This window comes from Phascolarctos cinereus, unplaced genomic scaffold, assembly GCF_003287225.1.
Source record: "Phascolarctos cinereus isolate Bilbo 61053 unplaced genomic scaffold, phaCin_HiC Scaffold_2;HRSCAF=192, whole genome shotgun sequence".
Lineage (NCBI taxonomy): Eukaryota > Metazoa > Chordata > Mammalia > Diprotodontia > Phascolarctidae > Phascolarctos > Phascolarctos cinereus.
In genome coordinates this window covers 273,481,635-273,509,369 of record NW_027555625.1, presented here as the reverse complement: position 1 = coordinate 273,509,369, position 27,735 = coordinate 273,481,635, and the positions used below count along the sequence as shown (strand labels likewise).

General features: G+C 44.7%; 1 protein-coding gene across 2 annotated transcripts in view; it reads left to right on the top strand.

Annotated features, from left to right (window-relative positions):
* Window positions 1–11,891: 11,891 nt before the first annotated feature.
* SLC12A3 (solute carrier family 12 member 3) overlaps window positions 11,892–27,735 on the top strand; it is a 50,753-nt gene continuing 34,909 nt past the window's right edge. The window contains exons 1-8 of one of the 2 annotated variants that reach the window (XM_020965773.2): window positions 11,892–12,249; window positions 13,391–13,534; window positions 20,123–20,198; window positions 20,796–20,891; window positions 22,218–22,357; window positions 22,816–22,926; window positions 23,805–23,916; window positions 24,451–24,581. In XM_020965773.2, coding sequence (XP_020821432.1) covers window positions 11,959–12,249; window positions 13,391–13,534; window positions 20,123–20,198; window positions 20,796–20,891; window positions 22,218–22,357; window positions 22,816–22,926; window positions 23,805–23,916; window positions 24,451–24,581 — 1,101 coding nt within the window. In that variant the 5' untranslated portion in view covers window positions 11,892–11,958. Of the gene's footprint in view, window positions 12,250–13,387; window positions 13,535–20,122; window positions 20,199–20,795; window positions 20,892–22,217; window positions 22,358–22,815; window positions 22,927–23,804; window positions 23,917–24,450; window positions 24,582–27,735 lie in introns of both variants that reach the window. The other variant, XM_020965772.2, reaches the window with a different exon arrangement.

Here is a 27,735-nt window from a genome sequence, read left to right as displayed (position 1 = left end):
GCAGCTAATTTGCAAAGCTTTAAAGCAGCCAGCTTTCAATTCTCCCACACTAATTACTCACTTTCTAGATGATGAAGGCCCTTTGTTTTACCCCTAGGCCACTTTTTCATCAGTTTTACTACTTAACATTCCCCCAGGGAGAAGTGGAATTGAGCTATTATTCTTATTTAAAGCTCAGGTAGAAGGATTAGAGGGAAGAGATATTAGGATTGTACCCTGAAATGAAGGTTTGGGATGTATTTTAAGTTGTATTTGTCCATACTGCCATCAGCTTCCTTCCTGCTGTGTGTAATTGAGAGTTGGCTGTGGTCCCAGGTGTCCACACAAAATGAAGCACTGTATTTATTTGTCAACCTGTGTGTAATGCAGCCTTATTTGACAGACTGCCAGATGTCCTGCACCAAGGTTCCTTGTATCAGAAATACTTCCTGTCCTGAGCTGGAGACACGTAAACCTTGTCTCAAGGCCAAGCTTTTGAAGCTTTCCCGTACTTTGCCTCTCAGCCCTAGTATCCTTCTCCTGGGCCATTACCAGCTGTGCAGTGATTACTTGGGAAAACTTAACTTGCCTTGGTTCACACTTATTTCTGTTGCAACAATTGGATCTGAAAAGCAGAGGCAAAGAGGTCCCATCAGGACAAGAACATGATACTTTGTCTCAAAAGTAGCTGTTGGGGCTGGGTTATTTTAAGAAGAGAAAGTACAAGCTACCCCAGCAAGGGAAAGAAACTGTAGAAGTGTTTAAATTTTGCTTTAGTAATGGGCATACCTTTTTCCTGCAAAAAAAGATCCTAATGGAACTCTGGCATTGAGCTTAAAAGCAATTAAATATGCTTTGTGTCTCATTTTTATTGCCTTTAACTTTGGTCTCCTTGAGCCTCCAGGTCTCTCTGGTGGGGAGGGCGGTTCTGGCTTCTGTTCTCTTACCCCAGTTAGAGGACAGCAGCAGGACCCAAGGTGCAGGGGGACACAATGTGAAAGGCACAGTCATTTCACATTGGGTGGCCTGAATAGAACTGCAGCTTCATTTGGGGAAGCTCTTTGCTGGGCCAAGTTATTTGTGAGCCATTTGGATGGTGCATGGTAGTCCCATTCCAGCTGTCTCTCTCTGTTGGCACTTGCCATACTGCCAAGAGGCCTTTGGCCATGTGGCACCAGATGATTGGAAGCACTCTTGCTAAAGTGGGTTCCTGTGATTTGTTGCAGCCTCTGTGGTTTTATAGATGATGGAAATTATAGTGCAAGATGGATTCACTTTAGAGGGAAAGGAGGCACTAAATGGAATTAGGCATTGATATACATAGGAGAAGAGCCATGATGTCTGGGCCATGCTGTATGATTGTGTGCCCGGCAGTGACCTTAGCTATCATGAACGGCATAAGGTTTTCTGCATCAAGAATTTCAAATTAAGTGAAATTTGTAAGTGGGGGGGAGGGAAGGAGGATGAGACATGTAAGGTCCTCTTAATTTGTGCTTTTTTTTTTGAGAAAAGAAACAAAACAGTTTTTGCTGTATTCAGCCTGCCTTATTTCCATCTGTCCTGCTTTCCCTATTTTCTTAACGGTTGTCACTATGGTGTATTTGCAGACATTGGTTTGGGAAGCTGTAATCTGCATGTCCTTTTCCATAAAATAATTCCTTTGTTTAGTATGTTTCTTTCACTACAGATCCTATCTCTAATCTGAAAATTCCTAGTACTACTTGTTCTTTCAAATGAAATATCCAGTGAAAAGGTTAATGCCTTGGGACTTGAGAGACATGGATTCTGATAACATCTCTGCTACCAACAAGTCACGTGGTTTGAACAAGTCATTTCACTTTACTGAACTCCAGATATCTTATTTCTAAAATGAAAATGGTGAAGTGGATCTTCTGTGGTCTTTTGTAGCTCCAAGATTTTAAGTTTCTAAATTAGAAACAACCTGAAAAAAAAATCAAGAAAAATCACTTTCCGACCTATTGATGTTACCAAAAGGAAATCTCTAGGCCCCAAGTTGACTTCCAGAGCTATTCCTAATGCATTTATTCTCTTTTCTGGCCAAATAAATGTTTGTTAGTTCACTAACTCTTAGAAATGAAAGGGACTTCAGAGGTCATCTAATTCAATCTTCTGGACCAATTTAGGTATCCATCTAGCCTCTGCTTGAACACGTAGAAGTGACTACTTCGTTAGACACTTCTAATCATCAGTGTTCTTCCATATTTTGAGTCTGTATCTGCCATCTATTGGTGCTCACTTTGTACTCAAATGTAACACAGAAAGTCTGACCACGGTTTTTCTAATATTAGAAATTAGCTACCATGAGCCCATTAAGTCTTCAGGCTTAAAAATCCCATTCCATCAACTAATATCTGTGTGACACAGTTTCCAATTGGATCATCTGCGCATGTTAGAATGGAGAGGATTAGGTTAGTGTCAGAGGGCTAGGGTTTAAATCACACCCCTGTCACTATCTATTTGACCTTGGTCAAGTCAGCTTAACCCTTCTGAGCCTCAGTGGCCTCATCTGTAAAGGGAGTTAGACTAGATGATTTCTAAGGTCCCTTCCAGCGCAATCCATTCTGGTTTGTCAGTGCCCCCTAAAATGAGGTGTGTGGAAATGAACCCAGTAGTTGAGGCTTATTCTGACCAGGGTAGGTGAGGCTATCAGCCCCCTTGTTCTGGACATGCTATAATTAGAAAAGCAGTCTAAGATGACATTACCAGTAGCTCATTCAGTTTGTTATCAAGGAAAGTCCCTGCATACGTAACCTATTCCAAACAGTGTTTTGAAGCAAGATCCTAAAACTAAAATGAATGGCTCAATACTAACTGAAGGCACCTTAGCATGTGTCTGACAGGAGGGATTAGGAGAGGATCCTACCCAGCACATTTCAGACAGCACCCTGTCAGCTGTGATATTTCATATTTTAGCCTTTTACAGTTTCACATTTACATGTTTCACACATAGAGAAAATCAGAACTGCCTTCTTTGGCCACAGTACAGGGTTGAAAAGCCAGGGGGAGGTGTTTTCAGTGGCCACACCACCATCTTATTTTAGAAAAGTGGTTTTATGTATATAAGTTCATATTGCTAGGAAACAGCTTTTTCATTCTGACCTCTTGACCACTCTTAGTAACTGACAGAAGAGTAGACATAAAGAGGAAGCTAGAACAGTAGTACCTTTTAAGAGACTCCATTTAGAATCAGGATTATAGATTTAGAGCTAGGAGGGACCTTGGAGATCATTTAGTCTGACCCCAATATCGGAGCAAATTAAAGCCCAGAAAGGCTAGGTGATTAAGTGCTCACACGGGTCGTAAATATAAAAATTTGAACTTGGGAAGATGAGTCTTCCTGACTCCGGGCCAGCACTCTATCCATTGTATCACCTTTGCTGCCCTAATTTGAGAGACTTTGCAGCACTGTGACTTCCAGTAATTTCTTGCTGCTTAGCATCTCATCCCAAGTGGTGGTCATATTTCTGGCATAGCAAAGTTAGGTCTAGGTTGTGAGGCCTGTGGAAGGTCACATGATTAGATGGGAAACATTTGGTTATGCTGATGAACACAGGTTAGGTGGGCCCCCTTGTGGAGAAGCGGATTCATTCTCCTTGTGTGGGACTTGCAAGGGAAAGTGGTCATTTGGTTCTTGGCTAATGATGTGCTAACTTTGTGACCAGTGTTGTTACGACTCCTGTCTTTTTTTTTTTTCGTGGCATTTTGTGGCAGATGCTGTTGTGCGATCATGTTATTCCATTAGCATTCTCTTGTACAGTCAGCCAAGTCCCAGACTGGGATGAGTAGAGTAGAGGTAGCTTAGCCAAGCTGCCATCTCAGAATGCAGCAAATTATCACTTGTCTCTTGTCTTTTCCAGCTTTAGTCTAGCCAGGTTAAATACAACCTGTGAGTGTCATTTGGTATTTCACCAGTTGGTATTAGTCATACCTGCCAGTGAAAGACAGAAGGCCACCCACTTGGCTTCGGGGGCCCAGAAGGCAATTTTTTGACAAGTAGTGTCCTCCAAGTGGAGGCTGGATACCCCTTGTTGGATTTATAGAGGGCACTTTCCTCTTTCTTTGGGGTAGGAGGTTGGATTAGATGACCTGTAAGGACCCTCCCACTTACTGTAAGATGATGTGATTTCTCATTCTGTTCCTCACCTCAGAAGAGCAGAATTTTTTCCCCTGTTCATACCACGATGTTCTTATTGGTGAAATAGGAAGGTTGGATTAGATTATGGAAAGTTCTTCCCATTCTGCAGGTCTGCCACCCTGCCCTTGCCATAATCAATTTAGGAGGAATTGACTGTGGGTCAGTCTTTTCCTTATTGTTTTTTGGTATCATAGGTAATTAGGCAGAGTGCTATCAATTCTTTAAAGCCTTTCTAATTTCTTATCCCTCTTCATCCTCAGAACATTTTTTTTCTTTATGATGTGTAGGATAGGTGGCATCCCCATTTGGCAAATAAGAAAAACAAGCACACAGAGGCAAAGGAATTTGCCCAGTGGCCTAACTGTACTGAAGTTAGTAGCAGAGCTGGGTTTAGGACTCAGATCTCTTCCTGCTGGACCACACTGAAACAAGAACTTGTCCTTTCATCCATGCTCTCTGTCATGGAACCATACGAATTTAAAGTTAGAGAGTAGAGGTCATCTAGTCCAAGCCCTTTACCATATTCCCAACAAGAGATCATCTAGCTGCCTCTTAGAGGGGCCTCCATTATTGAGGATCTTCCTTCTTCCTCATAGGATCACAGATTTAGAGCCTGAAGGGACATAAGAGGCCATCTTGTTCAATTCCCTCATTTCACAGATGAGAAAACCAAAACCTAGAAGGGTTGAAGGAGTTTGCCTGAAATCACACAGCTAGTAGTATGTGTAAGAGCCAGGATTTGGGCCCAAGCCTCTGGATTCCAAATCCACACCTTGCAGCCTTCTCATTTGCCATCTACATTGGAAGATAGAGGCTAGGCTAGTAATGGCTGGTATTCCAGACCCTTGCCACTTCTGCAGGGCTAGGTCAGAGGCCTCTGTCCCCTGTGGGCATCTAGTCTTTAATTGCCATCTTGGGGGAGAGGAAAATGAGCCCATTGAAAGATCATTCTGATAAGAAATGCCCCACTGAAATACACAGGTCTAGCAGAATGACTGCATTTCCCAAATTGCTTTAGGTGGGAGGGTACAGCAGGACATGTTTAAAAATAAAAGTTATAAAGGTTAGGGAGATTAACTTGATCCAGTGGCAACTGGAGTAGAGCAAATGAAGAAAGGTAGCTGACTAGGCTGATTGCTTAGCCCATGTTTTCTCCTATGACTGAGAATACTTCCTGCCACACTACTTAAATTCATTTTGGTGCAGTGGTTTTATGACTCTGGTCAGGTCCCTTAACTGGAGATTTCTCCAGCCAAGTTTGGGTCCTGAGAAAGACAATGCACACCCAGCTGTGAGGAAGCCAACCACATGCTCTGTGGAAAGGCATCAGACATGTAGCCAAGACCAGAGCTAAAAAGGGTTACACTAGTGACAGGAACAAAAAGGAACCCCACTTCTCTGAGTGGTTATGGGAGGGCATGAAAAGGATGGGGGCTTCTCTACTTGTCCGTCTAAAGATTTGCCATGCTGCTGACCACCTCACCACGCCTGGAAGGGGCAGGAGCCCCAAAGCCTCAGCCCCCACGGATTCTGGTATTGTTGCTGCAGCTGGTGTTGTGAATCAGGCCGACAAGCAGCTCTTCCTATTACCCGGCTATTTCACCACACCAGGGTTGCATCATACCGCTCTCCTTCAGAAGGCTGAGAAGACGCATGGAATCCAGCCCCCGAAGTCCTACATATCGCTGCAATGAGTCCACCATCTGTTGAGTGTTGCTACCGCTGAGTGTTCCGTTCTGAGTGCTGCTCTTTCTCCTCTTCCCAGCCTCCTAATAAATGGCCAATCTGCAGAAGTCAGGGGATTGTACGTGTGTGTGATTTCTGGGATGCTCTAACTATGGGATTATAAGTGATCCACGATTTGGAGTGGTAGAGTAAGGAATGCATTTCTTGAGGCCTCCAGAAGAGAGATCATCCTCTTTATTGGTGATCTTGGAATCAGGGACCCCCCCCCCAACCTCTCCTACCCATGAGTTCTAATATTTTTATGAGTTTCTCACCAATGGTGTGTTGTGTAATTAAGCTGACATCATTTTGTCCGTCTTCCCCCCCACCCCACCCCCGTCCACCAAAGGTAGAGATCAAAACAGAAGTAATGGCCCTGCAGAGGTCACAGACTGCACATCCAGCCCCTAAAAAGCAGTGAGAACACCCTTGAACTGGGTTGGGGCAGGGGAAAGAGGGGATAGTTCAGAAGGATTGGCTAACTCCACCCAAATGTCTGCTGGGACTCTTTCCTTTATCTTCATTCTATAAGTGAAATTAGCTCTTTCTTGTAGCACCCCACACAGAGAGATATGTGCGAGGAGACTGAAGTCAAAAAGGTGAGTTAACCCATTCCGGATTTTAAACTAAAGGAAGTACCAATCAATCAACAACCAATTATTAAGAGCCTACTGTGGTAGGTACTGGCTACAAAGACTGAAGTGAAATAATACCTGCTCATAAGGGGCTCACCAAAGTGTAGCCTAGGGTAACACATATTTGTAGGTACAAAATGGAGACAAGAAAATTGGTAATCAGGGTTTTGTTCCACCTTCAAACCTAGACTGAGGTTCATGTGAGGTGGTTACAAAATTACCCAGTCACACGGGAATTTCAGAGCGGCAAGAGATAACATCTGCAGAAAGACACCAATGGGAGTAAATTAATAACTTCCCTCCCCCACACTCAAGTCATTGGGGGTGAAGTGAATGGAAAATTGCTGAGTGAGTGGGAGAAATTGGGCTGCTCTTTAATGGGGCGTGAGCCCCTTGATTTTGGGAGCCCTAGAGGCGCACTTGGGAGCTCTCCTGCTTGCTGCTGGTAGTTCTCGCCCTGCTCTGCTTGGCTGGCAGACGCCATGCTGGGGGAAACTGGCACTTCTGCAAGACTAAGGTTCCAGATGTGAGCCCTTGATCTTCCCCCCCTCAGGACAAACGAAGGGTGATGGGGAACTCTCATCAGTGTAGAAAGGGGCTCATTGGGCCTGTGACCCATTGAGAGGTTCAAACCCCTTCAGGGACTCTCATTCCAAAATCTGCAGCTAAGACAGAAACAAAGACCAGGCCATGGAGGTTTGGGAAGCTCCCTGTTTACACACTCCTCTCTCCTGAAGTTGGAGAGTCACCTCAAATCATCTGATAAAAGGTAAAAGGCAGATTTCAGACCTGCATTGGAGAGATGACGTAGGGAGCAAATTAGTCAAACACCCATAGCTCTCGTACGTCTTCAGTCAGCTCTAGAAGTGCCATTCCCTTTGCCAGCTAGTTTCCCTACTTTCAGCTAACCACGTATACCTAGTGGTCTTTTTAAAAATAAATTTATATTGCTCTCTTTTGTTTTATATTCCCAAATGCTTCAATCCCTCCTTGCCCTCCCAGAGAGCAATTCCTTATCACAAAGCATGCCTTCTCATCTCTTCTTTGGGACCAAGCTTGGTCATTCTGCTATCTCAAATTAAGTACTCCTAATTTAAGTCTTTGTGGGGACTTGTTATCAATGACCTCTTTGGGGATAGAGAGGCAGCTTTGAAGCCAGGAAGACTTGGGTCCTCCTGTATCTGATAAATTCTGGCTTTGTGAGCCTCAGCAAATTATTTAACTTCTCCATGTTCTACACGGCTCTTGAGGACTACAAGTTGCAGAAAAGGTACCATCCTACAGTAGAGAGTTTCCTGTGCCAATAAAATGCCAGGTTCATTCCCTATCCTCTGTCCCTCCTTGAGGTATAAGCCTAGCAGAGAAATCTTTGAATCCAAGTGGATGGACATTTTAGTCATTCAATTAATTTTGAGTTGCTTTTCTTAAGGGTTGGACCGATCCATGGCTCTACTAACAGTTCATCAGTGTGCCTGTCTTTGCATAACGTATGGTACAAAACTGGTTAATCTCACCTCTGCCATAAACTATTTTTCAGACGTTAGCCACTTAGTTCCGTCTTCTCAGTCAAAGTTTGGCATGGTGAAAAGAAGGCTCTTTGTAAAAAGTCGAGTTCTCTGACTTCAAATCCCAACTCTCCTACTATCAGTGTGACCTTGGACAAGTCAATTAACTTTTTAATATTTTGAAGTTAGACAAATTCACCTAAATACTGCCTCCTTTGTATACTCCACAGAGGGCTCATGTGCTACAATCCTGCGCAGGTCATTGAACCTCTCAGAGTAAGTTAAAGAAGAGTGGCAGATCTGTACTGTAGAGGGAATAGCCACACTAGGAATTTTCTTTGTCAATGAAATCACAAGACTGGACCCAAGGGGAAAAAAAAAGGCTCTTGTTGGCAAACTCTGGCCCTTACTTTCTGATCATCCAGCAGGTAGCCTGCTGACCAAAGCAACTTTCCCTCACCCTGAGGAAGGGGGAACCTCCTGAAATTTTTAGCAAAACAATCTTTAATTAACTAGGCCTACATGAGCTAGTTAGTAGGAGCCTAATGAAGCTTCTGCCTCTGTGGAAAAACTTCACAGTGACTTCACAATTGCTTGGGTCTATTGACCTGACTCTGTGAAAGCACATTCTCTTTCATGAAACTACTGAAATCAAGCTCCATGCAGCCCCACATAGCAATTTTTAATCATGTGGGGTCCATTACTGAAAGAAATGTGGCTACCCCTGGCTTGGTAGCCACAGCCTTATCCATCTTAGCCTTCCAGCTTTTCAATTGATGTCATTCAGTTGTTTCAGTCGTGTCCAACTCTTTGTGACCAAATTTAGGGTTTTCTTGGCAAAGATACTGGAGTAGTTTACCATTTTGTTCTCCAGCTTGTTTTACAGGTGAAGAAACTGAGGCAAACAGGGTTTAAGTGATTTGCCCAGTGTTGCACAGCTAATAAGTGTCTGAGGCCAGATTTGAACTCAAGATGAGCCTTACTACTCTAGGCCTGGCGCTCTTGTCACCATACCACCTACTTCTTCATCTCCTTGCTTTAATGGAAACCACTTTTTCACGTTGAGAAGCATGACATCATGAATACCACATCAAGAAGACTTAGGTTCAAATTCTAATTCAGACATTTATTTAGCTGTGTGACCTTGAGCATATCATGTAACTGTTGTGAGCTTTAGTTTGCATGTCTATAAAATGAGGAGTTGGATTCTGTGGCCTCTGTGGATCCTTCTAGTTCTAAAATTGATGATCCTATAATCCAATAAAATAGCACTTTTCCTGAAAGCCTCCCTCAAACTCCCTTCGATATCCTAGGGAAAGAGGAGAGTGCTACTCCATGTTGGTTTGTGTCCCATCCTTGCCCAACAATTTTGTCTTACGTTAACTTCTTTATACCACGTATGTGTGGGTATTTATACATACATATGGGACACACACAGAGCATGTGCCTCTGTATATGTGTCCTGAAAATTACCAACTGAAAGAGGTCCTGTTTTTGCAGATTTCATGACATGAGGTCACAGTAGCAGTGAAAAGATCACTTGATGTAAGGTCAACGGACTTGGGTTCAAATCTCAGCTCTGACACATACTGACTGGACAAACCTTGAACAAATCACCTTGTCCCAGCGCTTACCACAGTGCCTGACACATAGTAAGTACTTAATAAATGTTTGAACAGCTAGGTGGCATAGTGGATAGAGTACTAGGAGTCAGGAAGACTTATCTTCCTGAGTTCAAATATAGCCTAAGATGCTAGCTGTGTGATCCTGGTCAAGTCACTTAACCCTGTTTGCCTCAGTTTCCTCATCTGTAAAATGAGCTGGAGAAGGAAATGGCAAACCACTCCAGTATCTGTCAAGAAAACCCCAAATGGGGTCATAAAGAGTTGGGCACCACTAAAATGGCTGAATAACAACAATAAGTGTTTATGGATTGATCCCTCTTCTTCACCTTTAAAATGAAAGTCCTTATTACCTCAGTGGTCCCTTTAAGCTCAATAATCTTTAATCTTATCCCCTTTATCATCAAGAGATGGGGATGGCTGGAAACATGGAGAAAAGGTTAACCTGCCTAGAGTCTATCATGAGAAAGTAGGGTTTGGACATATGCCCAAACTGTGGGTAATGATAATGCAGGATAGCCCCCTCAATGATGGGAGTCTATGAAAGGACAGTGAACCTGACCCAAGGTCCAGGTCTAATACCGAGTTATTTTTCAGCATCCTCAGGTTTACAATCAAAGTTCTTATTTCTCTACCGCCTTAAGGTTTACCAAGTGCTGTTCTCACAATGACCCCATGATATGGGGAGCACGTGTGTTATCATTTAGCTAAGGAAACAGGCTTTGAAAGTGACTTTTCCAGGACAAGTAGCTAGTAAGTGTTAGGGCTAGAAGTCCATCCCACATCTCCAATGATTTCAACTCTAGTAGACTCCTTCCACTACCTGTAATCTTATCCTCACTGCCTCTCTCTCTCTAATTGTCTCTTCTGTTTACTCTTAGGAAGGCCATGTGCTATAGGGGACAGAGCACTCACGAGATTTGTAGTCAAGAAGACCTGGATTGGAATCCCATTCCCTGACACTTACTAGCTGTGTGACCTTGGGCAAGTCACAAACTCTCTGGGCTTCAAATTCATCATTTGTAAGATGAGGGGGTTGAACTCAATGATCTCAAAGGCTGGTCCAGCCCTAAAGCTATTTTCCTTAGAAGAAGCTGATGCCAAGATTCTGGGTTGCCCCAGGCCCAGCTGAGCTGTGTTCAGTTTCCCAATGGGGAATCAAAAATTCTCTGAATAAAACAAAGATTCCTAATTTTGTGTGTGTCTCATGGATCCCTTTGGCAGTCTGATGAAGGCTGTGTCTTTAAATACATTTTTTAAAAATGCATAGGATTACAAAGAAATCAATCATATTGGAATATAGTTATCAAAATACTTTTTCAATTTTTTTTTGTTAGACAAGGGGGTTAAGTGACTTGCCCAGGGTTACACAGCTAGTAAGTGTCAAGTGTGTGAGGCTGAATTTGAACTCAGCTCCTTCTGACTCTAGGACTGGTGCTCTATCTACTGCACCACCTAGCTACCCTTCAAATCTTTTCATAGATTCCAAATTAAGAACACTTGGAATAAAGTTACTTAGGCAGGGAACTTAAAAGTAGTACAGGAAAGGCAACTAGAAGAAGGAGGTAGGAGTAAGTCTGAAGCCACAGTCAAGAAAAAGAGGGGAAAGTGGAGGAGAGAGAAGGGGTTGCTGAAGCTGCAAGGAGTTACAAAAAATGAATAAATGGATGGACTTTCCTTCAAAGCCACAGTACCACCCCTCCCCACAAAGCTGAAACACCCTCCCCTGAACATCAGCAGTTCAGTTGGGCTGGATGCCAAGCTCCAGGACGAGATCAAAAGCACCTGCCCCTAAGGGGAGCATCTGTTCCCTGCCCCAATCCTCCTTTGGCTCTCCCCCCTGGGAAATGGCAGGGTGAGCTGAAGCTTTGGATAGCTGATGTGCCACTCTGCCCAGAGAGGTTATCAGGAAGCTGTTCTCTCCTTGCCTGGGGACTGTAACCTCGTACTTTAAAAGCCCCTGACTCACCAAGTCCAAGGGTAGAGCCCTAGGGGGTAAACTGAGATCTTTTCTCCCTGATCCAATAAGGAAGCAGGTGTGGGGAGGAGGGAGGTAGAATGCGCTACAATTCTGTCCTCAGGTCACAGTTCTAGCTTCTCTTATCTCCAAGCCAATCAGGTAGAAAGGGGCACATTATTTTTTTCTCTCCTCTTCCCACCCCTGGGGGACCATTCACCAGCTCTGGGTGGTTGGGGCTGGTTGGTACACACTGGTTCCTCAGCATATAAAGCTGCCCCCAACATCTTCAGCCTCTCCACTGCACACACATATACACACGCAAACACCTCAACACACTCCTCACTCCTCCGCTGCTCCACGTCTTGGCAGGATCGCAATGGCTGAACTGCCGGCTTCTGAGATCCCTGGGGATCCTGCCCTGTGCAGTGGCCGGTTCACTATCAGCACCCTGTTAGGGGGTGAGGACGGGGGGCGACCCCACTATGGGCAGCCTGACCCACCCCCCGCTGCCTATGACACCACCCATAGCAGCACCTTCTACATGCGGACCTTTGGCTATAACACCATCGATGTCGTGCCTGCCTATGAATACTACGCCAATAGTGCCGGGCCAGGCGAAGTCAAGAAGGTGAGGCCCACATTGGCCGACCTCCACTCCTTCCTGAAGGTGAGAACAAAGCCTTTACTGCCCCTCGCCTTCCTGTCCTGCCCTCATCCACCTCACCCCCACTCCTTCAAGAGCAGGATCAAGTCGGGGGTGGGAAGGGCCTTTTTCTTCTCTTCCTTCTAGTTTGATATCAACCCATACATCTCCACCAACCAGGAGCTGAGCAGCCCAAAGAAGAGGCAGAGGCTGAAAGTCAAGACACTTATCTCTGTCTCCATCCGTGGTGTAACTTGGTGTGCCTCCCTTTCTCCAACTATAAAATGGGAAGAGCAAATGCTGGGGCTGGTCTAGATAGTCTCCGGGCCTTTCTGTGTCAGCGGTTCTTGAACTGCTTCCACTCCACAGACTACTTTGGTTTAAAAAAAAAAGGCCTACTCCCTCAGACCATCTAGCAGTGCAAAGACAAACCAAAAAACTTATCCCACACAGAAAGGGGAGAATGATGTTTTAGTTAAGATGGCAACAAGGGGTGTCAGCAGAGAATCACTAATTCAGGTGCCAAGCAAACACAGACCTGGGGGCAATGCACTTAAACAGAAAGTCAGAAGGCTAGAGTTCAGTCACAGCTACACAGATTATTAGCTGTGGAACATTAGGTTCCTTAGCCTTAGTCTTAATTTCCCCATCTGGGGATAATACTATCTACCTCACATGATTGTTGTGAAGACCAGCAAGACAATATACATGAAGTGTGAGTTGTTAGACACTGTCATGATACAGATGCCAAAAGGGTCAGCGCTTAGGCCTCACGCCAAGAACTATACTGGACACTAGCCCTTAGCTCCCTGTACCTGGTACTCAGCCCCAGCTTTGGAACTGAAGACATTCTGAATGGTTTTCAGCATTGTGAAGATGCCTAATTCAGCTGTCTATTTTTAAAGCTCTCTGCCCCATGTCAGCCCTGCGGTTGTGGCCACGTCGGCCATCCATACCTTCAGCACACTCTTTTAATCCTTTTCCTTCCTGTGCTCCTACCAGGGCTCTTTCCTGCACCTACTTCCCTCCCAGCCTACCTAACTCCCCATGCCGGGGAGGATGGGGATTCCCCAAAACCCACTCTGCACTCCTTTCTTTGTCCTCCTCACCCCCTATCTTCCCCGATGGTGGACACTGAGCCACCAATCCCTGGCATTCCCAGCAGGAAGGCGGTCACCTTCACTCCCTGGTTTTTGAGAGACGGTCCAGCCATGAGCTGTCAGATGGACTGGTGGAAGATGCCAGCAGTGCAGCCGGGGAGAAGCCACCAGGGGACCCGGTGCGATTCGGATGGGTCAAAGGGGTGATGGTAAGTGGACAGATTCATCAGGGCTCTGAATTCTGAGATCCTGTGAAATGTGAAGGGCTCTTCAGGTTATACTGATGATAAGCATGTGTCCTGCTACATTTTAAGAACACAATATCCACCCCACCTAAGAGACACACTGCAGTTCAGGGGCCAGAACCCTGAACTAGGAGTCAGGAGACCCACCTTCTAGCCTTATCCCAATTCAATTCAACTAATATTGATCAAGTCTGTATTATGTGCAAGGCATGGTTCTTGGTACAAGGGATATACATCAGGGTTCTTAGGTTCTGTAAAAAAAGTTTGAGTACTTTGATGATTCTATGTCAATATAGCTGTTGCTTTTTTAATCTTCTGTGTTTATTTATGCATTTAAGAAGCGATCCCTAGCCCACGGAAGGAGAGGTTGAACTGGGTCACCTCTAAGTGTCCTTCCAGCTCTGGCATTTTGTAGTTCTGTGATTCTTGGATGATGAGTGAGGCCATGAATTACTCTCTCGATGCTTCCCTGGGCCGGGAGGTGGCCTTGAGCTCTCAAAGACCCAAGGCTAACAGGACACTTGTTCAGTCATCTTTCAGTCATATCTGACTCTTCGTGACGCCATTTGGGGTTTTCTTATCAAAGATACATCAGGTATGGTTTGCTATTTCCTTCTCCAGCTTATTTTACAGATGAGGAAACTGAGGCAAATAGATTAAGTGACTTGCCCAGGGTCATATAGCTAGTAAGTGTCCAAGGCCAGATTTGAACTCAGGTTTTCCTAACTCCAGGCCCAGTGCTCTATCCCCTGCACTACCTAGTTGCCCTGCCAGGTCTGGGCAATTCCCACCCAACCTAGGGCAGATGCCAAATGTGTCATCAGAAGCCTCCCTAAGGCTAGGGAGGCTTATCAACACAAAGTTGGCCACCAGGAGATGAGTGTGGGGGGAGGGGGATATTTGGCCACCAGAGTTCATGGAGGTCACTCACCAAGGCACAGAGGGGGCATGCCAGAGGAGGAAGTGACCACGCTGATGAGATCTTAGATCTTTCCAAGTATTAAAGGAAAAATCACAGGATCTCAGCATTGTCAGAGTAGGAAGGAACTTCAGAGGATCTCCTGGCCCAACTCATACCTGGAAAGAGTCCTCAGTAGAGCATAGCCCAAAGCCTTAGCCATCCAGCCTCAAAGGTTGGATTAGATGAGCTCTAAGTCCCTTTTGCTCTGACATTCATTATTCTATATTCTAATACCCCAGGGTCTCATAGGACAGAGAGAGGCACAGACTCGAATCCTAGCTCTGTCATCTACAAGCTGTGTGCTCAAAGCAAGTCACTTTCCCTCCCGAGTCTCAGTTTCCTCATCTATAAAATGGGGTGCTCTTACCTCCCATGTACACCATAGATATCTTACATTTAGTTGTTTGCACATTATCTCCCCTGTTAAAGAGTGAGCTCTTTGAAGGCAGGGACTGTTTCTGCCTTTGTATCCTCAGTACTTGGCATCATGCCTGACACATGGTAAACACTTCATAAATGCTTGTTGACTGACTGGCAGAATGAGGGCTGGATTTAGTGCCAAAAGACCTGGGTTCAAATCCTGACTTTGCAGCTTCCATCTATATGTTCCACCTTGGGCAAGTCACTTCCTCTTTAGACTTGTTTCTTTACCTCTAAGATGAATGAATGGGACTAGAATCATCTCTCCTTTAACCCTAAATCTATGATCCTATAATGACATGATTCTGAAAGAATGTATAGGGCTATAGAGAAGTTATTATCATCACCATTACCTTCATTGAAAAGCTTTCATTCAGCACCTGATCTTGTGCTGGGGGCTGGTCTATGTAAGACCTAGTCTCAGCCTAGAGATGTTTGCCTTAGGACAAAGCCTGAACTAGAAATTTAGAGACAGGCTTCTAGTCTCATCCCAGTTCAAATCAACGAGCACTTACTTATTAAGCACCTGTTATGTGCAAGAAAATGTGCTTGATGCTGGGGATATAATCAGAGGGGTTTTTCCAGCTCAACAGACTGGGACATTAAACATTTAAGCAAGACATCTCAGCGCAATTGTTAGCAGCTCACACCTATCAAGTGGGGATATTAAATGAATATCATACAGACATAAAATTAAATCGTAATAACAGATTATTTGTACAGACATTGTCACAAATATGCATTAATTAATTGACTATTAAGTCAATGATCTTTGAATATTTTTATAATATTAATATTGTATAAATATATTTTATACTTTTAACATACTACATATTACATTACTCCACTCCCCGTAAAACAATGAAAGGAGCTACATGCAAATAAAATAAAAACAATAATTTATAATAAAATAGTATAAGTGACAAAATACAAACAACAATGTTTATATTCATTAAGCTCCCTGCCCCATTACTAAAGCTATATCACATTCCGTCAAACCCCCAAACCAGACTTGTCCTCGTCTTTGCCATTTCTTGGGATCCCCACAAGACTCAACCATCTGACAGAATTTCTCATACCTATCCTTCAAAGTTCTCCCTCCACCCAAGGTTTTATAGAGTGGCTAAATCTTGTCATTCTCCCTAATGAGTCCTTTTAATCTAAGTGGGAGCCAGTGTGGGAAATTCAGAAACTGTAGTTATTGCTGGGACCACCAGATGGCAGCCTTGTTTCATAGACTCATGGCATCCTGGTCAACACAGTCGAAAGGTCATTTAACAAGCGTTTATTATTAAACAGCCTGCTTCACCATGTGCCAGGTATCATACTAAAACTGGGGATCCAAAGGAAGGCGAAAACACACTCCGCGCCCCTCAAGAGCTCATTGTCTAATGGGGGAGACAACATGCAAAAAACAAAACAAAACTCTACACCCAACACCTATAGAATGTAAAGGGAAAGTAATTGTAGAGGGAAGTACTTTCAGTGGTGGGGGATCAGGAAAGACTCCCTGCAGAAGGTGGGATTGGAGCTGAGTCTTGAAGGAAGCCCAGGAAGCCAGGAGGCAGAGGGGAAGCTTCAGGGATAGCACAGAAAAGAACCTTAGAGCATAGAATGTAAGAGTTGGAAGGGGAACCTCCGAGAGCATCGAATCCATTTCATGGAGGAGCAAACTAAGACCTGGAGAAGCACTGGGATATGCCAGCCAACCATGTCAATAGCGTGTTGGGCCGTGTTAAGACAGACGTATTGCTTCCAGGAATAAGATCGTAGGATCATAGTTGTCGCATCAGAAGGGATGTCAGAGTCCATCTAATCCAAGCTCATTTCATAGATAAGTGACCCAAAGGCAAAGGAAGTCAAGTGATTTGCCCAACATTAGAGGTTGGATTTGAATCCAGGTCCTCTGACTTCAGGGCTTCTTGTAAAATAGTCCCTCTCTTCTCTGCCCTGGTCAGAGCCCATCCGGGGTGTTGTGTTCAGTTGTGGGCATCAGAGTTTAGGAAGGACATTGATAATGAGCAGTATCCAGACGGGGGCAACCAGGATGGGGAGGGGCCTTGAGTCCATGTCATGAGAGGATTGGTTGTGGGAACTGGGCGTGTGTAGACAAAAGAAGAGATGACTCGTGGGGGAGATGAGAGTTGTCTTCTGATGACTGAAGAAGTGTCCTGTGGGAGAGGGGTTTGACTTTTTCTGTTTGGTTCTAAAGAGCAGAAGGAGGAGCAGTGGTTGATGCCAAGACAAATATCCCAACAGCATTACAAAGTAGAAGGGTCAGCCTTGGGATCTCATGGGAGCTCTCCCTGGGGACAGGCTGGATGAACAGTTGTTTGGAATGTTACAGTTGGGATTCCTTTTGGGTTGGGATCAGAGGAGATCATCGCTAAGGGTACCTCCTCGTCCTCAAATTCTACAATTCTGTGATTTTGACCAAGATCACATGGTAAGTCATGGATAGAATAAAGACATGAAGACAAGTCTCTCAACCACTAGCCCAAAGCTCTTTCCACAAGCCCCACCCCACAGAGGCAGCCTTCCAAACATGGCCTCCCATTCACATAGGGCTAACCTGCATCCTCTTCAGTTGTCTGCTAGGATAAAAAGTAGGGCTGAAAAATCAAAAAAAATTTAATTTAATTTAATTTAAAAAGGACACTGCAGAAGTTACCTCTGTGGGATGTTTTATGGGATTTGAGAGGGCAACAGATGTCTCATCTTAACTATGGTGGGTTGAGGCCGGCGTCAATAGGAGTTTCCCCAGCCTCCCACTTCTTGGGCCTACTTAGCGCCGTACCACTTCCTCCAATTTAGATCATCAAGATGGTTTTATGGGTAACTAAAATAAAGACATCTTCTTAAAACTATATTTGATATGATTATTTAGCCAAATGAATGACTAGGAGAGGGAGAGATCACCGTGGCCTATAATGGGCAAGAAGGATTTAATGGGTAGCTAGGAAGTACAGTGGATCGAGTACTAGGCTTTGAGTTTGGAAAGCCTGAGTTCAAATCTAGCCTAAGACACTTACTAGCAGTATGACTATGGGCAAGTCACTTAACTTCTGTTTGCCTCAATTTCCTCAACTCTAGGATGGGAATAATAGTAGCATCTAACTCCCAGATTTTTGTGAGCATTAAATGAGATATTTGCAAAGCACTTAGCACAGAAGGTGCTAACACATAGTAGGTGTTCCATAAATACTTATTCCCTTCCTTCTTAAAGATTCTTTATGATATATCCCCCAAAGCAGATTTTTGTTGTTGTTGTTGTTGTTGTTAAGTTTTTCTGTCATGCCCAACTCTTCATGATCCGTGGACCATAGCACACCAAGCCCTTCTATCTTCCACTACCTCTTGAAGTCTGTTCAAGTTCGTATTTGTTGTTTCCCTTATACTATCTATCTATTTCATCCTCTGCTGTCCCTCTGTCCTTTTGCCTTCAATTTTTCCCAACAACAGGGTCTTTTCCAATGAGTCCTGTCTTCTCATTATGTGGCCAAAGCATTTAAGCTTCAGCTGCACTATTTGACCTTCCAGTGAATAGCCTGAATGAATTTCTTTAAATATTGACTGATTTGATCTCTCTGCTGTCCAAGGGACTCTCAAAAGTCTTTTCCAGTGCCGCAATTCGAAAGCATTGATTCTGTGGTACTCAGCTTTCCTTGTAGTCCAGCTCTCACTGCCACACAAAGCTTTGGGAAAAACCATACCTTTGACTACACAGACGTTTGTTGGCAAGGCATCACCTTTGCAAGGTGCTGACCAAGGTCATGACCTTGCTGACGCCTAAAAGCAGATGATACAGAGGAAAAAAATCAAGGCTGGATTTTCTTTTGTTGTCATGAGGCCAGGCCAATAGCCATCCACCAGCTTCTCTGGCTTTAATAACCGTTTCTATACACCTCTCATTCTCTTTCCTTCCCCCTTCCTATACCACTCCCGAGATTTGAACCCTCATACTGGGTTTTTTCTCTACTCGATTTTATTTGGGAAGGTATGATATGTACTTCTCCCCACCACCACCTCTTCATCCCAGGAAGTCTCAACAACCTGCTCTCCAAGTTCTTTCCAGGCAGAAAATATACTGGATTTAATTTCACTGGGGCTATTCAGGCTTGATTGTGAGGATCAAGGTAAGTGGTGGTTTGGAAGAAAGTGATAGGCCCAAACCAAAACAAAGAGTCAGGCTTCTTGATCTGGGCCTTGTGTAATTAATGCCAACCCTGGACATTCTGGTGCCCACTCACCTTGTCCCCACACCTAGCCCCAAGCTGGCCAGGCCATAAGGCATACAATCTAGGGTGAATCTGCTGCTATTTCCTCTCCTTTGGGAAACTGCCTAATTTTGCAATATCTCTCCCATGTATCCCCTTCTCTGTTCTCACTACCACCACCCTGGTATAGGCCCTCATTACCCTGGACTATTCCAATAGACAATGAGGTTTTCCCGCCTCCATCTTCTCTCCCCTCCAATCCATCCTTCATGCCAGACATGGGTTTTTTTTTTATGTATAGGATCTGGTGGTATCCCTCCTCTGGGAGGAAAAAAGTTTACTTCTTTCCCATTAGCTACCAAATAAAGTTCTTTTTCCTGGCCCCCCACATTTCAAAGCCTTTCACACTAAGGAGCCATTCTTCCAACTTGATACTATTGTCTTCTATGCTCAAGCTAAACTGAACTACTTTCCGTCCCCAACCTTGCCCTGCAATCTCCTGCCTCCAAGCCTTTCCTGTGTTCCCTGTGACCAGAATCCTAACCCACCCTATGCATGTTGAATCTATTCTGTAAAGTCCAACTGAAAAGCCATCTCCTCCATGAAATTTTCCCTCATGTCCCCAAGTCTTTCCCTCCTCAAATTTCACTTAGTACTTTGCTTTCGCCTCTTCAATTCACCTATGATGTATTTTTGTTTGTGTCCCATCCCCTTACTAAACTCTTTTATCCATGAGATCAACAACTATCTTTGCTTAATCTTGTATCTTTCTGCGCCTTCCATAGTGCCCTGCACACAATAACACACAGTAGGTCCTTGAGAAATATCTGTTGAGTTGAATTAAGGCAAAGGCCCATTCCCCCATGCCCTGGGTCCCTGGACACAGTATCCACAGCCTCCTTGGGGTCTCCTTGCCTCATTTCGGTTCAGGGTGATTCTGCCCTCTCTTCTCAGGTCCGATGCATGCTCAACATATGGGGAGTGATCCTGTACCTGCGTCTGCCCTGGATCACAGCCCAAGCGGGCATTGGTAAGCGGGGCTTCCCCAGGCTGGTGGAAGGATGAAGAATGGGGCTGCCAAGGGAAGAACAGATCCCTTCACTGGTCCCTATGTTTTGGCCTTTCCTCTTGTGAGAAGAAGGAAGGGCTATGGAGCATCCAGGCTGCAGAAGGAAACAACCCCCAATAGGACTTAGGAAGGAGTCTGGAGGACACAGCTAGGGTGGGTGGTTGAGCATGGTCAGGAGTCTTTAAAACACAGGGTGACTTCAGAGGGGATGATCCTACACCCTGCCCAAGTGGAAAATGGAGTATTCTAGGGAAAGAGCCCTAGGCTCTCGCGTTAGAGGGCAGCATAGGGAAGTACAAAGAGCCCAAACTAAGAATTTAGGTCTGCCTGCACCACCAACTGTCTTCATGACTTTGGCAAGTTATTATGGGGATGATAATAAGTTCTGTCTTGTCAAGTTCATGGGGGTGATGATGACAATCAAATAAGGTAGTGAGCCTCAAAGAACTTGGCAGTAATGCAATCCTTTACAAGTATGAAGGATTAGGATGTATTCCTTCCCTGGCATGGAAGGGGCACTTGGACCTCCCCCTTCACACTCCAATACTCTCTCCACAGTCTTGACATGGGTCATCATCCTCATCTCGGTGACAGTGACCACCATCACTGGCCTCTCCATCTCCGCCATCTCCACCAATGGCAAAGTCAAGTCAGGTTTGCTGCCTTGTTAGACTGCTAACTGTTCCCTGGCCACTTCTTTTCTCCCTCCTTCCCCAGGTCCCCAAATGTTATTGGCTCCCTAGAGGGGTCATCCAGCTTCGAAATCTCTTTTTACCTTCTGGCACCCCCAAACTCCATCATTGAGAGGGGAAGAAACCATAGCACTAACCATAGCACCACAGACTTAATGGGAAATGCTTGAATTTCTCTAATTCCCAAATTCTATTCCTCGTTGGCTCTCAGTTATCCCCATTTTGGATTATCTATGCATATATGATGTGGAATGCCAGATGGATTTCCCCCATGTCCATCATGCGCCTGCACTTCCTTCTCCTGCCACTAGGGAGTATGTTTGGCCAACGGAGACAACTTCAGTGTTAGCCTGAGCCAGAGAATTGTAGGAAGGTCGGTCTGTTGCTTCCAAATGCAAATGATGCCATGCATCCCCAGAACAAATGGAAATGTTAGTACAGAGTCAAGAATCTAGAACCCAGGTCTCTTGATTCATCATCTTTACAATCAGTCAATAAGTAAAAATCTATTAAACACTTGCTATGTGCCAGGCACAGCACTACATTCTGGGAATACAAAGAAAGAAAATCAATTTGTTCTTGCTCTCAGGGAGCTTACATTCCATCAGGTGAGACCATTGCCCAATCGACACAGTAAACTCAGAGAGATTAATTGACTTACCCATGGGCACACAGCTAGTAAGCATCAGATCCAGAGCGCTTTCTACTATGTTAGGCTGCCATCACTTACCAGTTATTTTTAGCTATTTAGATTGTCTAAAAACCTCAAGTGAGGTGCAATGGAGAGGACTAATCTGGGAGTCGGGAGTCCTGAGTCCTAAAGCTGACTCTATCACTAACTCTCTGTGCCACCTTGGCCAAATCACTTCCCCTTTCTATGTTATAGTTTCCCTATCTATGAAATGAGAGGGATGGATTAATCCAGGGGTGGGAAACCTGCAGCCTCAAGGCCACATGTGGCCCTCTAGGTCCTCAACGTCAGCCCTTTGACTGAATTCAAACTTCACTGAACAAAGCCCTTAGTGAAAGGATTTGTTCTGTAAAACTTGGGCTCAGTCAAAAGGCTGCACCCAAGGACCTAGGCTACTTTGTGGCCTCAAGGCCACAGATTCTCTACCCCTGGATTAAATGCTCTCTAAGGTACTTCTAATTCTGCGTAAAGGGCTCTGAGCACCATCTGATATTCTTAGAATTTTCTTTTTTTGTGCCCTCATGTCCTTATCCCCACCGCCCTGAAGCCCTCTGGCATCTCACCTGGAGTGGGGGTGGGGCATTGGGTCTCTGTTAGGTGGCACCTACTTCCTTATCTCAAGGAGCCTGGGCCCAGAGCTGGGCGGCTCCATCGGCCTCATCTTTGCCTTTGCCAATGCTGTTGCTGTGGCCATGCACACTGTGGGCTTTGCTGAAACTGTACGAGATCTGATCCAGGTAAGCCATGGCTTCTGGGGACAGCTTGGGGACCTGGAATAGAAAGGGAGACTTTGGGAGGCTTTTCCATTTTTGAGCTACCCTGGGGTCCAGCTAATCATTTTTGTAATAGCTATTAAGATGACATAATTACTGGTAAATGAAAAGGAAAATGTCACCTAACGAAAACTGACTGGAACCCCCAGTTTCACTACTTTGGGGAGTTTTGTTATCCTTAGAGCAAATTCACAAAGCAGCAGCTTTTAGGGGAATGAAGGCTTGGCCTAGATGATCTCTAAACTTCCTTATAACTCTAAGATTCCATAAGTACCTTATTCTGCATCAGTAAATGCAGTCATTCTAACCCTAGAATTCTATTACCAAGAACAGTTGTCTGTTTCTAAAGAGGGAGGGGTGCTGGCTAGAGGAGCTTAATGGAAGTATCTCTCCATCCCTCTGGTGCTGGTCCCCGCCCACAGGAGTATGGCTCTCCCATAGTGGACCCCACCAACGACATAAGAATCATCGGCGTAGTCACCGTCACCGTGCTGTTGGCCATTTCCTTGGCTGGGATGGAATGGGAGTCTAAGGTAAAGTAGCGTTGTGGGAAGAGGGGGGAAGGGTTCCCGCAGGTTAGGAGAAAGCCCCTCCCTAGCACTAAACAAACCATACAGTTCAGGCGGCTTCCCTCTCTGCCTCGAAGGAAGGCCAGCTGGACTCCAAATAGTGACTGACCCAGAGGAAGCTTGGAGGACTCCCAGGTGAATGGGAGTGGTGACTTTGCTGAGGAGGGGCAAACTGAGCTCTGCCAAGGATGTGGTCACTGTGGCGGCACCAGTGGCTCATATGGGGAAAATGGCAGCTTCACCCGTGCATGGGTTTCATCTTAGCTCTACTGGAGCTTTTTAAAATGCTATGTTCCCTCTGCTAGCAGAAGCAAGTGCTGGGGATGGGGGTGGAGTACTCAGGGCAGTGGGAGAGCTCCGTGGCACCCTTCTGCTACCCTAAGTGCTCCCCATCCCCTCCCCCAGTTCTGGTTCAATCTCTCCCCTTTTCGAGGCTCATAGCATGGGAGGTGTCTCCCTAGGAAGCTTTAAGCCCTTCCTCTCCCCCAATACATAATCTCTCAATAAGCATTTATTAAATGCCTTCTGTGTGCCAAGCATCGTGCTAGGGACTGGGCATCCAGAGACAAAAATGAGCATTCCTGTCCTCAAGGTGTTTACAGCCTATCTGGAGAGATGACCTGTACATATAGAAGTATATATAACTGCCAAAATAAAAATGCTCCACCTGGTAAACTATAGGGAAAAGGTTTGATTCAGGGCAGTGATTTAACTCCGTGTAAGTTGCTAAGAGTGGCCCATTGTCTGAGTTAGAAGAGAGATGATCACTCCTGGAGGGAAGGGGAGATCTACGCCAGCCACCCCCACTACCAGGCTTTCAGCCCAGGTATCTGCTCCTCTAGGCCCAGGTGCTGTTCTTCCTGGTCATCATGGTCTCCTTTGCAAACTACTTTGTGGGAACACTGATTCCTCCGTCTGAGGAGAAGGCATCGAAGGGCTTCTTCAGCTACAGGGGTATGTCTGGGGGCAGTGGAGGGAAGGGTGGAGACTTCCTTCTGCCCCAGCGCTGGTGATAAAGTCTATACAGAACAAAGCCTGGTCTAGTCTTGGGGAGATGGAGGTAGGGAAGGGGAGGTGGTGTGGATGTTGGTTAGGTTCTGGGGGCAGTGAAAGTCCCCATACACAGAATGGCAATGTCATAGGGTATTGGACCTAGAGTCAGGAAGACCTGGGTTCAAATCCTACCTCAGACACTTAATCGTTGTGTGACCTTGGGCAAAATCACTTCGCCTTTCTGTTGCTCATTTTCTTCATCTGTAAAATGAAGAGAGTGAATTTACTGACTTCCTACCAGCTCTAGGATTCTATTCTTCTGTGCCCTGTGTTAGAAATCCATCCCTTTGAGTACCCTTTTGATGGCCACCCTAGTACAATGTCTCACCTGCAATGGTTATGGAAAAACCAACCCTCTTCTCTATGGCCTAGGCATAGGAAAAAAGGAGTTGAGTCACAAAGGGAAAGGGACTGACCTGGCATGAATTTTTCCAGGGGACATTTTTGTCCAGAATTTAGTGCCAGACTGGAGGGGTATAGACGGCAGCTTCTTTGGAATGTTCTCAATCTTCTTCCCATCCGCCACGGGTATCCTCGCAGGTGCCAACATCTCCGGAGACTTAAAGGTGAGTTGTGACCACATAGCAGAGATCGATAACCCCTTTTCCACCCTCCTTCCTAGAAACAGTGAATGTCAAGTTCTTTATTGAGCACTTACTGTATGCCAGTCCTAGGGATGGCTCTGTCAGTGATATAAGAGAAAAATCATTAGCTCAATTAGAATAAGACCTTAGAGATCATTTAGTATAGACCCCATGAGTTTTACATCTGAGAAAACTGATGCCCAGAGAGCAGAAATGATTTGCTTGAACTCACATAGGTAGAAAGGAGCACAGCTGCTATGTAAAGGATCAGGGGAAACATGATCATAGATCTAGAGAAGGCAGGGACCTCAGAGGTCATCCAGTCCAACAGTTTCATTTTACAAATGAAGAAACTGAGGTTAAATGACTTACTCAAGGTCACATAGTTAATAAATGGCAGAGTCAGGATTTGAACTCAGTTCCTTTGATTCCAGAGTCACCATTCTTTTCCCCTACACCGAACTGACTCTCTGACTCCAACTCCAGTGTTCTTCCTACTGCTCCATCCTGCCTCCTGCCATTGGAGGAAAAGGCTCAGTTCCCTGCTCCCAGGGAGATTAGCTGAAGACATAGAAGAATGAGATAGGTAGGATGGAGCACTGAATATATGATGGGCCCATATGACACACCTAGAGGCAACCTGAACTCTCTTTCTGAGGATGTTTGGGGAGCAATATTTTGATTCTGACATATCTGTGCCTCCCCTGAGTCCCAAGTCCCCAGGCTAGAAAGGTCCAAATGTTTGGGGTTGTAACATGGTGATTGGTATCAATATAAATTCATGCCACAACCCCACCCCAACCATGTATCCTCAAACATTTATTTAGCCTTCCTTCAATCAAAACCCAACAAGCATTTAATAAATACCTGCTATGTGCCAGATATTATGCTAGGACCTGGGGATACAAATACAAAAAATTAAGCAATACCTGCCCCTCAAGGAGCATACATTCTATCGGGGCGGGGAACGGGGGAAGAAACATATATGTAATAATAATAACAATAACAACAACAATAATAATAGCTAAAATTCATATAGCTCTTTAAGGTTGACAAAGCCCTTTACGTTTATACATATGTATAATGGGCACAGTGGGTAGAGTTGCCTCATCTTCCTGAGTTCAAATCCAGTCTCAGATATTTACTATAGACTCTTGCTGTGTGACCCTGGGGCAAGTTACTTAACCTTGCTTGTCTCAGTTTCCTCATCTGTAGAATGAGCTTGAGAAGGAAATTGCAAACCACTCCAGTGTATCTTTGCCAAGAAAACTCCAAATGGCATCACGAAGAATTGGACACAACTAAAACAACTGAATGACAACGTATTATATTATATATGATATATAATTACATAATATATATACAGATATGTACAAATGTGTAGTTACGTACATATACATATTTATACTATCTCATCTGGTAGTTTATGAATTTATACAGAATAAATACAAAATAAATATAAGGTAGTTAAATACAAGAACAGGGAGGAAGGGCACCAGCAGTCAGGGAATCAGGAAAGGCATTGTGCAGAAGGCAGTGCTCAAGTCAGGTCTTTAAGCAAGAGAGGGATTCTCTGAGGTGTATTCTAAGCATGTGGGACTGCCATTGCAAAGGCATGGAGGTAGGAGGTGAGGTGTCACATGTAAAGAAGGCCAGCTTCATAGCTCATCTCACATGCCCCAAGAGGAGTAAGGTACAATCAGGCTGGAAAGCTCAGATGGATCCAGGTTGTAAAGAGCTTTAAGAGTGAGGCAAAGGAGTTTCTATTTTATCCTCCAATATTTTTGTTTATTCTTCTGCTAAAGTGGAGCATTAGGAGGACTACAGAGGAAATTGAAAGTCTTCCTGTGGTACCCCATGTTGGCATCAATATGACTGTGGGCTCTTCAAGGCTTTGACAGAGGAATGAATTCTGGGAAGTCCAGAAGGGTTTCTTCTGAAAGATCTTTCTTATGATGGACTCTGTGTGTGTGGTATTCAAGACCCAACATCGTTAAGTTCAGAAGGACTCATCATCTAGTTGGTCACAGATGATGAAGTTTTGGGCCATGACAACTCTCAGAAATAATCTACTAAATCAGAGAGGGAATCTTTGCCATGAGAAGTCAGAGAAGCATTATAAACCCTTAAGTGCCATAGACTGGAGATGCTAGTCTACTGGTCATGACTTGTGACTCTGTTGATTCAGGGAACTCAGAAGGAAACTCCCTCCACCAATGCAGATCAGCAAATATCCTGCCATTTATAGGTTCACAAGCTGATAGAATCGGAATTGGAAGTGGTCATCCAGTGTAGCTCCTGCCTTTTGACAAATTTTGAAGCCAAGGTTCAAAGAGATTAAAAGTGGCTTGTCCATGATCACAGAGGTAGTAAACAACACAGCTGGAATTTGAACCCAAATCCTTCAGATCCAAATCCATTGCTCTTTCCACTGTACCAGAGGTGCCTGGGGGCACTGACAGATTATGGTATTATTATAAAAATTGTGCATTCAGTTGTTTTTCAGTCATGTTCAACTCTTCATGATTCCATGGCAAAGACACTGAAGTGGTTTGCCATTTCCTTCTCCAGCTCATTTGATAGATGAGAAAACTGAGGCAAACAAAGTGACTCACCCAGGGTCATGAAGCTAGTGAGTGTCTGAGGGCCTGACTTAAATTCAGGAAGATGAATCTTCCTGATTCCTAGCCCAATGATCTAGCCAGTGCGCCACCTAGCTGCCATTATAAAAATTAAATTAATCTAATATAATTTTATTTTTGAAAAATATGAAGAAATTGTTGGCCTTTCCTTCCCTCAGAAATCTAAGATCACAGATCTAGAGCTGGAAGGTATGTTAGAGGTCATCTAGTCCAACCTCTTCCTTTTTCAGATAAGGAAACTGAGGTCCAGGGGAGTTCAATGACTCTGAATCCTGTTGCACGTTGCCTCTCATTTGGGGGAGTGGCAAAAATGGCAGTGAGAACTAGTGCTCCCGGGGCGGGGAGCGTGTCTGTCCCTATTAATAAGAAGATTGTCTAGGTTGGCCCCTCAGAGTTGGAAGGGACCTCAGGGCCATCTAATCCAAATTATCTCTGGAAAAAAAAATCCCTCCTATAACCTACCAAGTGGTCATCCGGCCTTTGCTTACAGATCT